At 45.4% G+C, this 13,425-nt stretch overlaps 1 protein-coding gene and 1 pseudogene across 1 annotated transcript in view; one reads left to right on the forward strand and one right to left on the reverse strand.

Annotated features, from left to right (window-relative positions):
- The first annotated feature begins 67 nt into the window (after positions 1-67).
- LOC115206345 (rRNA methyltransferase 3A, mitochondrial-like) lies at positions 68-2,154 on the forward strand (annotated as a pseudogene).
- A 435-nt stretch (positions 2,155-2,589) lies between these two features.
- The window catches only part of LOC115206346 (nucleoredoxin), a 62,167-nt gene continuing 51,331 nt past the window's right edge, over positions 2,590-13,425 (reverse strand). Inside the window, exons 3-8 of the mRNA XM_029773184.1 lie at positions 12,521-12,654; positions 10,464-10,564; positions 10,035-10,141; positions 8,988-9,167; positions 8,164-8,288; positions 2,590-3,762 (exon numbers count right to left, since the gene is read on the reverse strand). Of these exons, the coding sequence (XP_029629044.1) occupies positions 3,580-3,762; positions 8,164-8,288; positions 8,988-9,167; positions 10,035-10,141; positions 10,464-10,564; positions 12,521-12,654 (830 nt within the window). The 3' untranslated portion in view covers positions 2,590-3,579. The remainder of the gene's footprint in view (positions 3,763-8,163; positions 8,289-8,987; positions 9,168-10,034; positions 10,142-10,463; positions 10,565-12,520; positions 12,655-13,425) is intronic.

A 13,425-nucleotide genomic window follows, 5' to 3' on the forward strand; every position in this document is an offset into this window, starting at 1 on the left:
ACGCCGTCTTCGCGAAGATGGTGGCGTCCATGAGAGGCATCTTCTTACAGCAGGACGAAGTCATATTATGTAAAAACGCAACGACTGTATCGTAGATTCAAAAAGATACGTGCGAGCATTGAAAAGGAGACCTGTGAAGGTGTTGTATTCTGATAGTGAGACATTTCCAACATCGAAACAGGTCAGATCAAATCGGCACAAGCAGTCTCAGACAGTTGTGTCCAAAATGAGGGAGTCCACTGTCAACGACCATTTAAAAAATGAGACCACTGATAGTGTTTTCAGCATGTAATGGAGTGCCAGAAATGGCAAAGCATCCTCAACGCCGGAACATACAACCAATCTGAAGGACCAACTAGTTGGCCTCAAATTCGAAAGGGCAGTCCCTGGTGACAAAAGATTGGCGTAAGTCTCTGCATGTTGGCTATCCACCCTGTGTTAGATAATTGAGTGAATATATCCGCTTTCATTATAGTGGCTACGGTCTGTGATGTAGGTTTGCATGTATACTTTGTATGATAGTTGATGTTCAGTCTAGATTGCAGGTTATGTATCTTGACCTCTTCTATCCTCTCGCCATCTCCCAGGAGGGTGGTGAGTGTGGCTCGCTCCAGGACGTTTCTGGAGCACCAGGGTAAGATCCTGCTGGAAGGGAGACATCTGATCTGCAATACACTGGCTGCTGGTGCCAACCCCCAGATGGTGTTCTGTGGACAGACTGTGTGAGCTCCCCTTGGACGAACTGAAGAGGGCCACTCTGGTTAAAGTCAAGTTGGAGGACATCAAGATCTGGTCTGACCTTGTAATGCCAAAGGGAGTGATGGGTATGATTTTGAAGTTGTTCTATACTCTACTGTATATTGAGAATAAATACTGTATATTGGTAATACTTTCCCCTTGTAGCCATATTTTCTCTGCCAGACCCATCCCGGCTGACATTCCCTCAGGTCCAGCGTGGTCAGTCTGTGCCACTGTCCCTGATCTGTGACAGCGTGCGGGAACCTGGGCACCATCCTGCGCTGTGTTGTCGCTGCAGGCTGCCACAATGTCCTGCTCATCAAGGCTATGTCATGATGATAAACTGGGGATGGGCATAATCCAATGTATAGAAATGTTACACGCTATTCAAGTCAATGATGTCATATTGGGTGGACTGGTGGCCATTTTGAGTGTACCCATAGGAGCTGATAGTGAGGAATTAGTGTGTGAACCTGTGCACTACTCTGGATGGTTCTTTCACTAAGTATCTTGTGTATGTCTCTTTTCACAGGCTGGGTTGATTCTTGGGAACCTAAGGTGCTGCGAGCAGCGATGGGTGCCCATTTCCGCCTTCCCGTCTTCCCCAGCTTGGACTGGGACGACATTCAAAACCAGCTGCTAAAGTCTGACTGTCCACGTGGCAGATAACTGCAGCGGCTATGAGAAATAGCTGAGAACATGGAAGCAAACCAGTCCAACAAACCTTCAAAGGCAGGGGACTATGGATGGGAGAGTAGCAGGCCTAATTGTAAAGACATGCACTATGAGGAATATCAATCAGATTCCAAACTGTCACTTCCAAGAGCGGAGACCAAGTTGTACCATGAAGGCTGGGCTCAGGGGAACACAGGCCTTGTGATTGGTGGAGAGACTCATGGACTGAGTCTGGAAGCTGTCCAATTGGCTGAGAGAACTGCCGGTCAATGACTGTTCATCCCTGTGGTCCCTGGAGTGGACAGTCTCAACTCAGCCATGGCAGCCAGCATCCTCCTGTTTTGAAGGCAGAAGTTAGCTGTTAAACCTAATGGAGATGTCTTGGAGGAAAGCTTCATCTAAAGTGCAATTTCCATGATTTTCCTGGAAGTTATTATATTCCTGGTGTCACTTTTTCCATGCATACATTCTAGACTGCACAACACCTCTTCACTGTACCTCATGTCAGGCTGACTCATATGGATGGATTTCATTTCCATATTCAACTCAGCTAATAAAAGTGAAATAAAATCAGTGTTTGGCTGAAAATGACCATTTCCACAATGTGAAATGTTCTTTCCGGTCTGCCCATTTACTCAATTATATCTTCCAAAATTCCTGCCAGTGTGGCTTCACTTACTCTACACACAGTTGCCTACTATATTCCCTGCCAGTTGAATAAACTGCTGCTATTCAAGATGACTGCTTAATCTCTATACTTGATATGTGCTCAGTGTATGTCTGTTAAGCAAGGGAAATAACCTGTCAATCTAACATTTTCACTGATGGGCCTATGAACACAATTATCATAGGTGCCACCCTGTCGTTACTGAAGCAATTTGAGAACATTTACTGTAGGCAAGGAAGTTGTAGGGTAAAAAAAACAACTTCATTGAAAGGTGTGAAATACTTGGTTGTCTTACGCTGTAAACAAATGGGTTGTGTACAAAGTCTGACATCAAGACAACATATTGTACTTTGTAAATTAGAAATATATAAATGGAAACTAAATTATTTCTGGAGACACTTGTAGGTGATACCAAGCTAATACTGTAAAATACATTTGCTCAGTGGAATAAAACTGCTTGACCAAGTGAATGAGAACTGGGCTCATGGATAGAGGAAGTTGACAGACAGTTGTGCTTAACAGTGGATTTTAATGGCTGTGAAGTCATGACTACAGACAACCAGGGAGTGACAAATGTGAATTAATACTTCAACACTTAGTTGCTAAGATGGATTTTAAATGCCATTTTTTTTTGCCTTCAAAAATATCTGGCCTTTTCAATAGAGAGGATCTTCACAGAAAATCATCTTAAATGTCATGGTGGTTGAGATGGAAACATAATTATGATAAGACTCTCATATCATGAAGGAGAACATGACATGGTATTTGAAATACCATTCACTTATCACGCATCAAAGCCAGATGCAATACAAAAGCAAATACTGACAAAATGACCTTTTAAAACAGGGAAATCATAACATTGTTAGGTCTATACTGTATGCACAGCGGTCATACTATTATGCAGCACCTTTTAAACAGAAGAACAAGAACACCAGACTGAAGTTCAGAACATTTTCTGCACTGCATACTTGTAAATTACAACTACAGAACATTTGTTGCAATCATTTTATTCTTTCCCAGTACATTTTGGAGAAAAAAAAGCAATGAGGGTTCGGCAAAAGTAAGAGACATTGTGAAAATTCAAGTCCATTGGGTCAACATTGTGTGGTTTCTTCTAGTATCAAGAAATGGCAATAATGAAATTGATAAAATAAGCTATTGGAGCCAAAAAGCAACAGAATGTCCATATTACTGTAGGGGCTGTAGTCAATGCAAGGCACCACAGGAGAAGACTCCACGAGAGAAAGACATGTCTAAAAAAGTGAGACCTTGGTCTGACAGAAAGCAGGGAGACTGGAGAGGAGGCTGGTGGTCGTAGCCGGGAGGTCAGGGTTTGATGAAGGTGTGGGTTCAGTCCCATAAGTTTCTAGGTGTGTCCCCCAAATGGCACCCTATTCCCTATATAGTGCACTACTTTAGACCAGGACTATGGACCTTGGTCAAAATCAGTGCACTATGCAGGGAATAGGGTGCCATTTGGGACAGTCTAGCTGTGCTCTCTAGATAGGCTCTGGTTTGAGCTTTTCAGCCAGAAAGTCTTGGACAAAGGTCTCCACCACGGCCGGTGTGATCTCCTCCACGTCCTTAACGTACTTGGCCCGGGCAGACATGTCCAGGATGGTGAGCAGGGGTGCTGCCTCTGGGAGGTTGGTGTAGTCACGCAGGGAGTCACTCATGTCATCCTGGGAACACAGACAGGTCAGTCATGATCATACGACAATCTTGCCTACCAGCCTGTCGATATGTGGTAGCAATTGTACCTGTGGAAAAGTTGTATGACAAAGTGAAGTGGTGTGGCCTAGTCTACATATTATCAACAACAGTTTATCCTGTGTGTCATGCAAAAGGAATTGCTAGATAATTGCTAACATCCTTATGACCGAATTTAAAAACATAATTGCTTTTAATCAGTTCTGGCTTGATTTTGGTATTAAAAGACTGGGACAGCACACAAGATTAACTATGGCACTTAATATAACTCAATAGATTCACAACTGAAGGTGATAGTGTCAATGCCTGCTTGAAGACTGGGGAGCTCTTCTTTTCTCTCCTCCTGGCAGTGTTCACCACTAGCCAGGGCTCCATCATGCACCACACTGTGGGAGAGAGCTGGTGGGGGAACAGTAGGGGGTCCAACAACATCCCTCCCTTCAAAGCCTCACTCACAGACTACACGGCTGGGAAGCTTCAGAGACACATCGCAGCGTGTTTGGATAGTGTACACGTGGGTGAGAAGGAGGGGGAGAGACTGGTGTATTCCCTCATGTCTGGTGAGAAGTAGTAAAAAAAGGTGTGTGGTGGAGCTTTGACGACAGAGTTAGTGAGGACAGACTTATTCGGGAAGTGACATGTCTTTTTACAAGCCTTGTTCAGTCCCAGGCTTGATCTCACCTCTCATCCTTTTAACAACTGGGAATTACAGACAACCATAAGACAGCAGGAATAACTCACTATAACACCACAGCAGACAGGAAGCGGCACCCCAGCCCACTCGGAGGGGCTATCAATTATTCCGCGAAAATAACATGCACTTTTTGGCAATACTTGCAATCGCATGTCATTTCAGTTAGTAATCTTAGAGGAAGCTTTTCCCCACTTCAACAAAGCTGCATTAGTTCCAGTCAGTCAAGACTTTTCTTCTAAATGTTAGAGGATTCCAAGTGTTGATTTGTGAAGTCATATTTCAGCTCTGTCATGCCAGATTAGTATATGGCATCTTCTGAGATGGTCTCTCCCTTCGTCGTGACAGGATGAGCTGATTTCTACTCAACTAAGCCCTCTGGGTGAGAGAGACTTGGAAGAGATCAAAGAACAATTTCATATGGAAAATATTATTTAAAAATACAGAAGTTACAGAACACGACCACAAGCTGGCGCTGTCGCAAAGGCTTGGCCCTGTCATTAAATCACAGCTTTTCGCTAATGTTTTATTTTCTTTTTTGGAGTAACGCTCCCGTTATCTGGAAAAATGGCAGTAAAACAATTCAACCTAAATGGATTGAACTGCACAATCAGCTCTCTGACCAGTTTGGCCACTTTGCTACCTAAAAAGGACAAGTATGTATGCCAACACAGTTTGTGACTTGTTGCGAAACTGCTAGCAGAACAGTTGAGTTATTCTGTGGCATGTAAGATCTGGAGAGCTCACTTCCTCTGAATCTCTACCATCTGATCTGGGAGCAGATAGTCTTAAACCTATTCAACTTCAGAAAAATATACAATGAAAGTAATTGCTACACTTATGAGGATGTTAATGGATGATTCATGTAGCCACAAGCTACATTCCCAAGCTTTAGAAAATCTGTGATTCCTCACATCCTCCATAAAGTCTTCTCTTGCACACTCAGATTGAAGATACATCCTTGGCATTGCCTTAGAAAGGAACCACAGAAAGATAAATAACAGGAGTCTCTCTGTTAGCATGGCCTCCCAGCCTCTTAGATATGAAGAGATGTAATCTCCATGGCTGTCTTCTTCTCTGTGGGAAGTCTTGTGTCTTCCTTTGTGTGGCTGCTAACCATGTGTAAACTGTTCTTCATGAGAAGCAACCAGTCCAGCTGTGCGAGTGATAAAGAGACTGGCCCCCATCCTCTCTCTCCAGCCCAGCTCTGAATACAAAGACAAAGGGTATCTATGCTATGCTACGTATGGCCTGTGCGTTTACCGTATGGAACCTCCTGCTGCACCATGTCAGGTTTATTCTGACCATTGTAGCACTGTAGCATTCCAAAGAGTAGACGACGCTCATCAGATAAGGACCTGCAAAGATAAGAAGCTCCCATTGGCCAGACGGCCTGGAAAGCAGCCTACTGATTGGTCAGCTTGAGAGCCTCCAGGCGTTGTGAAATTCAGGATACAATCGGCAGAGCGATATGATTGGCTGAACAACGGCCTATCAGTCTGTATCACTGGGAGATTCAGGCTGGAAACCCATAGTTACTGAGAATCACTGTGTCAAAGGATAGGATATAGGCCAGCTAGACCCTGTATCTTTACATACTGTACATTGTAAAGCACTGTTAGACCTAATGAAAAGTGTTATGCAACATTTTATTCAATAAATAGGTATATTGTTGCTTTAAATGACAGGGATTTGCCTGTGAGGGTATTGGCTTCTTGATGATTGATTGTTTCATTTCTTCTAACTGTTGAACTGTATTGCCAGTAAGAGACACAGGAGACGAGTTTTTTCTAAAAACACCACACTGCTTGGACGTAAATAACTAGTGGAGAGGCCAACCTGTCTGGCTCACAACACACACACAGTGTGACACAGGTCTCTGTGTCTACATGACCTTTGAACCCTGGGGTCAGGGAGGTTAGCCGGTGATACGGGCGGCAGACTAAACTATTGTCAGGATCTCCTATTCCTGGCTAAACCTGGGAAGATCAAGGCAAAGAAGACAACTATACCCCAAGTATCTCATAGTTAATAATATAGAAAACACTGTAGATAGAAAAAACTATATATTTGATAGAAAAAGCATAACATTTACAGTATATGTCTTTATTACAATCACAAATATCCATCAATCCCCATGAATTTTCTCTGTGAATAGGGCGTCTTCTAATGGTCATACCGTAGGTTGCAAGTCAGTTTCTCTTAGCCTCTCTGTGACTTATAGGGTGGGGTTATGAGATCCCCCTTTCTTCAGGCCAGGCTCTCCATGTGGGGCTGCCAGCATTGTACTGTACTGTCTCACTGATAAAGTAAACCATCCCCAGCACAGCAGCTGGCAGACAGGGCCTGGTCTGACCACGTGTAGGCAGGCCTCACCCAGGCCAGGGCCCTGCAGGCTGCATGGGGGTCCATCCTGTAACCTCAGCCTCTGCCTGGCATAACAGAGAACCCAATGGGTCCATGGCAGGGAGTGATATCTAACAGGGTATACACATGCTGTCTCCAAAATGTTACCCTATTCCCCATAGGGCTCTGGTAAAAAGTAGTGCACCATTTAGGGAATAGGGTGCCATTTACAGGGAATAGGACGCCATTTGGGACTACCCCAGTCTGGAACAGATCGAGTGCTGGTGAATTCAGATCCAGCTACATGTAACCCAGACAATGAGAAAACTGTACCTGCCTGCTATAGACTACCACAGACTGAACATTAACCTAAAAAGCAACACAGACCTTTCAGCAGAGAAACAGATTCACTTTCATTCAGTGATGTAACATTCATTAGAATGAGTCCAGTCCAGATGAGCATAAATACCAATCAGTATGCAACAAATCCCCAAACAAGTGAACGGTAAAGAGAGAGGGTGTTAGTATGTTGTCTTAGCCCTAGCGTCTGTCTGTGACGTGAACGTGCGCGTCCTTCGGTCTGTCTGTGGCCGTAGCATTAAGGCCGACATGAGAGCAGAGTGGCCTCAGGCAGCCAGGCAGAGGGTAAGACAGGACAGAGAGGGAGCACCTGTGCAGCTCCCCAAGGCTGAAACCTAAACCATCTGACATGGGACACCGTCCTGACCTCCGAGCTGAGGGAGGAGAGGGGGAGCTAGCTAATCTGGTAATTACGGCTGTCCCTGCTGCTAACTCCACAAGCTCTTGAAAGGATGAGAAGGAAAAACAAGAGATAACAAGAGTTAAGAAAACTCCATGTTCCCTCCTGCACTGAGGGCAGGCAAGTGGGTGGGCGGAAGGATCGAGGGGGAGATTGAGGGATTTGGGAGGGAGAGGTGCACAGCTGTTCTGTGGAGAGTGAGAACAGCCATCATCAGACACACAGCCAGCTGAATTCTGGGCCATGGGCCTTGTGGTGTGCCTCACATAAAAGTGAAAGGGGGTTTCATCCCTCAGAAACAGCACCTCTGACATTATACTGTAGCTTATGTTGGTTGGTGAGTAGTGGCATGTTCTCTACCAGAGGATTATGATATGTGATAACTAAAGCAGATGGAACATCATGCCAGAGCATAGCAACAAGCAAACACACAGACACAGACACCCACAGTAGAGGAGATGTACAGTACACAAGACAGGAATGCAAAACAACTAAAATGCCAAAGACAGATTTCATCACGTGAATATTCTCATCTAGGTCAGCTGGAGGTGTTTGTGTGTGTGTCCACTATCTTACCTCTCCAGCCACGAAGAAGAGCAGTGGTGTCTCCTCCTCCTTGGCTTTGTACTTAGCCATGATCTTCTCTGCGATTGGCTGGATCAGCTCCTTCGCCGGCTCCAGCTCTCCCTCCTCCTCCGCATCTGAACAAGAGAGAAACACAGGTGTCAAAAGTATGAAAAGAGTCAAAAGAGGAAAGGTTGAGAGAACGTGTGAGAGAGGAAGAGGAGAGAACTTGGCGTGAAGACTAGAGAGAGGACAGGAAGAAGAGACGAAGAGAGAAAGAAGGTAAATGAGCAGAGAACAGGAGGAGGAGAGGTCTGAGGGGGTGAGAGACGAGTGAGGAGAGAAAAGGAGGAGAGCAGATGGTCTGTGGCTGACCCCTTCGGATCTGATCTCAGGGCCTGAAATCACGAGGTCATCAGTTTGCACCCGGTCACTCCATTCTCACATTGCCTTCTTATTGTCTCGCCTGGCTTGATGGTTGCCCTGTCCACTTTGGCCTGAGCCACTTAGCAGAGGATGGCATCCATCTCTGCCATCTCTCTCACTGCTAACAACCTAACAGACAGACAAACCATTTTCTTCTTTCTTCGCTCCGCCCTACTCTTGCATGTTCACAGACTTTAAAATAGCATGTGGCCCTACAACTGATCTGTTCACTTTTACTACATGCACAATGCTCTTTAGAATGTACTACTATACATAGTCTGAAGGATTGGTTTGGTAGAAACCAGCACTGAATGCTCCTCCATTCACCCACAAAGAGCACGAGGTAGGGCCTCTCGTGGAGGTGCACGGTAGGGACTGACATTGAAATGTTCATCCACTTATCTACTCACCCACAAAGAGCACGAGGCAGGGCCCCTCGTGGAGCTGCACGGCGTTAGACTCGCTGAGCTCCAGTACGGGCCGGGGGTGCCAGGGGAAAAGCCGGCACTCTGGGTCATTCAGCACCTCCACACGGCCCTGTCGCGTGATCATGTGACCCTCCGCGTCCAGCAGAATAAGGGTAGGAATACCTGGTAGAGAGGAAGACAGAGGAGAGAGAGGGAGCGAGAGAGAGGGGTGGGGGGCAGGGTGAGAGAAAGAGGAAGAAAGAGAGAAATAAGGAAACAGGGGGAGAGAACAATCATGAACTGTAGATTTTCACTCTGCCACCTCCCCTCCTGTTCTTCCATGTTTGCCAGTTGCTCTCACCACATATGGCTGTCTCTCTCATTGTTTATCTGTGTGGTATGGAGGAGCTTTTAATCCCCAAGGCTCTGACCCTCCTTTGCTCTCTGAACTCTCTCCAGTTCCCTCCCTCTCTCCATTCATCTCTTCTCAGACTCCCGCTGATTTTTCTTAACGCCCGACCCTTTTCTCTCCCACAGTCTTTCAGATTAGAATATCACTGTATTAACAGCCTTATCAGACACAGACACAGAGTGCACAGTGTGTGTTTGTCTGGGAGGAAGGGTGTGTGTGTGTATGTGGTGATGAGTGGGGGCCAGTGTGAATTACAGGAGTTTGAATTGGGAAGCGGGGCAGTATCGACCAGTCCTGCAAGCATTCTGAACATTCCAGCCAGAAGAGGTAATGAGCCAGCACTTTGTCTACAACCACACTACCCCTCTCTACAGAGAGAGAGATGACAGAGAGAGAGATGACCCTTACTCAGCGAGCAGAACAGTAAACTTGATTACCAGCCCACATTCCTTCAGCTTCAGGGCTATCTGTTCACTGTTCCCTACCCAGCACAGGGTAGAGCTGGCTGCCATTAGGCCGCTTCTCCACATCAACACATCATTAAGCCAGACTGCTAGTGTTTGATACTCACTCAGCCTCATGTCCAGGAGGACTACAGCATATGAGTACAGGAGGAGACATCAGAGACAGTGTTGTACCTTGTATTCCAAAGAGTCTGTTGAGTCGTGATCGTCGGGCCTCGTCTGAGTATGGAACTGCCAACCAAGGCATCTCACTGAAGTACTGCTGAAAGGACTCCTCCGACCTGCGTTGGTTGGCAAACACAAAACAACCCTCACTTCCACTGTCAACTCTGTTTATTCTGTCAATTCTATTAACATATCAGAGGAGCATGAGACTCTGTATGTATGTATGTATGTATGTATGTATGTATGTATGTATGTATGTATGTATGTATGTATGTATGTATGTATGTATGTATGTATGTATGTATGTATGTATGTATGTATGTATGTATGTATGTATGTATGTATGTATGTATGTATGTATGTATATATGTATGTATGTATATACGTGTGAGAGAGCGCGACAGAGAGAGAATGTATACGCGTGTGTGAAGGGAATACCGGTCAGCGCTGACAAACACCATCTCAAAATGTTGACCCGATTCCTTCACAGTGCGATATGATTCCAAGAGCACCCGGGTCAGACTGCGGCATGGAGGGCACTGCAGGGACAACACACATGGACACACTCAACAAGTTATGGCATTAGTTTCCAGAATGACCTAAATTTATCAGTCTATATAGAACAGTATATAATGATGACAGATGTGTAGTTGCTGAAGTCAACATGGTGTTTTCTGACTCTCTCTCTCCCTACATCTCTGCAGTACTTCACCCTAATGTTTCACCAGAAACCAGGACTAACATTTCCTTTTGTTTCCTGGCCCATTCAAATGTGAGAACCTAAGTACTCAGGATGGAACTCAGGCTGTTCTTGGCTTGGAGGCATTTGTTGTTGTGAGGGAGTGAGTGAGTGAGTGAGTGAGTGTTTTGAGGGAGAATGGTCTCTGGTCTAGTGTGTGTGTGTGTTGTATTCCCTCCCTGTCTCTCCCTTACAGGATTAGGGGCAGTAGAGTAGCGCCCGTCCGCGCTGTGTGTGTGTGTGTGTGTGTGTGTGTGTGTGTGTGTGTGTGACATTAAGGTGGTATCAGAGTGCCAGCGGCAGCAGAGCTGTGTCTGAAGAAAACAAACAGACCAGTCTCACTCCTCATCAATCTCCATTTCCTCCTTTTCATTCTCAGCCTCAGTGAAACACACAGCTAGAGACGAGCGTAAAGTCAATGAGGAACTGTGTCTACGCTATCCTGCCGAGGGTCACTTCAGGTCGTTGGTAAAATCCGCTGGCCATTTCACACTTGTAACTGTCTCCTAATGGCGGGTGGATTTACGCTGATAAGACAGGGAAATGTAGCCTTAAAATAATACACAAACCTATACGATAGCTACCTCAATTACCTCATACCCCTGCACATCCACATGGTACTGGTACTCCCTGTATATAGTCATGTTATTACCTCATACCCCTGCACATCCACATGGTACTGGTACTCCCTGTATATAGTCATGTTATTACCTCATACCCCTGCACATCCACATGGTACTGGTACTCCCTGTATATAGTCATGTTATTACCTCATACCCCTGCACATCCACATGGTACTGGTACTCCCTGTATATAGTCATGTTATTACCTCATACCCCTGCACATCCACATGGTACTGGTACTCCCTGTATATAGTCATGTTATTACCTCATACCCCTGCACATCCACATGGTACTGGTACTCCCTGTATATAGTCATGTTATTACCTCATACCCCTGCACATCCACATGGTACTGGTACTCCCTGTATATAGTCATGTTATTACCTCATACCCCTGCACATCCACATGGTACTGGTACTCCCTGTATATAGTCATATTATTTTTACTCATTATTCTTATTCGTTATTCACTGTGTTCCTCATGTCACTATTTACATTTTTTGTAGATTTTTTTAAAAACTATGCATCGTTGGAAAAGTAAGCATTTTACTGTTAGTCTACACCTGTTTACGAAGAAGTGACAAATAAAAATGTACCAATTTGTATTGGTTTGGAAAGTGGACTAGTCTTAGTGTGTCATGGCTTGCTGCTGGCTTGTCTCTGGAGCTGAAGCCAGCACTGGCAGCTGGAGGGGCGTCTGCGGCCTGCGCGTCTCATCAGCTGAGCTCATCATTGACACAAGCCTTTCATGAGTCACCAATTCACGAACTTCACACAGATGGGCAAGCCCAGCACTGATAGAGACCGACAACGGGTCTGACACCCACTTTAAAGGGCACTAGTAGGTGATGACCACAAGGAGTAGAATAACTAGCTAATGTAGTCCCAGACAACGGAAGTCCCCTAACTTCTCTGCCCATCCCCTGGCTACTGGCTGCTGTGTTTTCTCCCGCTGCGCCCTGCCACGGCTTTCACTGATGCCTCTTTGTTTTAACAGGGCTAAAGCTCATATCAGAGGACAGCTGGGCGCCTGAAAGGGAAAATGAGGCTCCCCTCCCTGCCCCGCTCCCTGTGTGTGTGTGTGTGTGTGTGTGTGTGTGTGTCTATGTGCCCCTCCTGGCCCCCCACCACTCACCCAGTGTGCTGAGAAGTACACTCCCACATAGTGGCCCTCCAGGGAGCTGATGTCTGTCGTCTGCCTGTTGTTCCTGAGCAGAGGGCCGGCCACCACCTCCGCAAAGGGCTTGGGCCCCCAGGGGAACTCCAGGCCTGAGAGGGAGGACAGAGGGGAAGAGAGGGTAAGGTAGGGGGGAGGGTTTGGTGTTAGGGAGGAAGGATATTGAGAGCCAAGGGTCTGATTAGTGAACAGAGAAGAGTTTTTTCTATGTGTGACAAACTGCCCATTCAAAACCAGAGCACTTGCTCTCTCCACCCCCCTGGAACAGCTATTAGATATTAAATACATTAAAAAAAATGGTATTGGTCACATACACGTGTTATTGCGGGTGTAGTGAAATGCTTATTATTTTTCTGGGCAATTAATGTAAGAAATAACAAAGTTTCCTTTGGGCTAGAAGCATGGCTTCCCTATCTCCCGGCGCCATTTTGTGGCCAGCATTTGTCATACATATACAGTACCAGTGAAAAGTTTAGACATCTACTTATTCCAGGGTTTTTCTTTATTTGTACTATTTTCTACATTGTAGAATAATACATATGGAATCATGTAGTAACCAAAAAAGTTACTACATTCTCTATTTGAGATTCCTTTGCCTTGATGACAGCTTTGCACACTCTTGGCATTCCCTCAACCAGCTTCATGAGGTAGTCACCTGGAATGCATTTCAATTAACAGGTGTGCCTTGTTAAAAGTTCATTTGTGGAATTTCTTTCCTTAATGCATTTGAGCCAATCAGTTGTGTTGTGACAACGGAGGGTGGTATACAGAAGATAGCCCTATTTGGTAAAAGACCAAGTCCATATTATGGCAAGAACAGCTCAAATAAACAAAGAGAAATGACAGTCCATCATTACATGAAG

The sequence above is a fragment of the Salmo trutta genome, chromosome 13 (assembly GCF_901001165.1).
Source record: "Salmo trutta chromosome 13, fSalTru1.1, whole genome shotgun sequence".
NCBI classification, from domain to species: Eukaryota; Metazoa; Chordata; class Actinopteri; order Salmoniformes; family Salmonidae; genus Salmo; species Salmo trutta.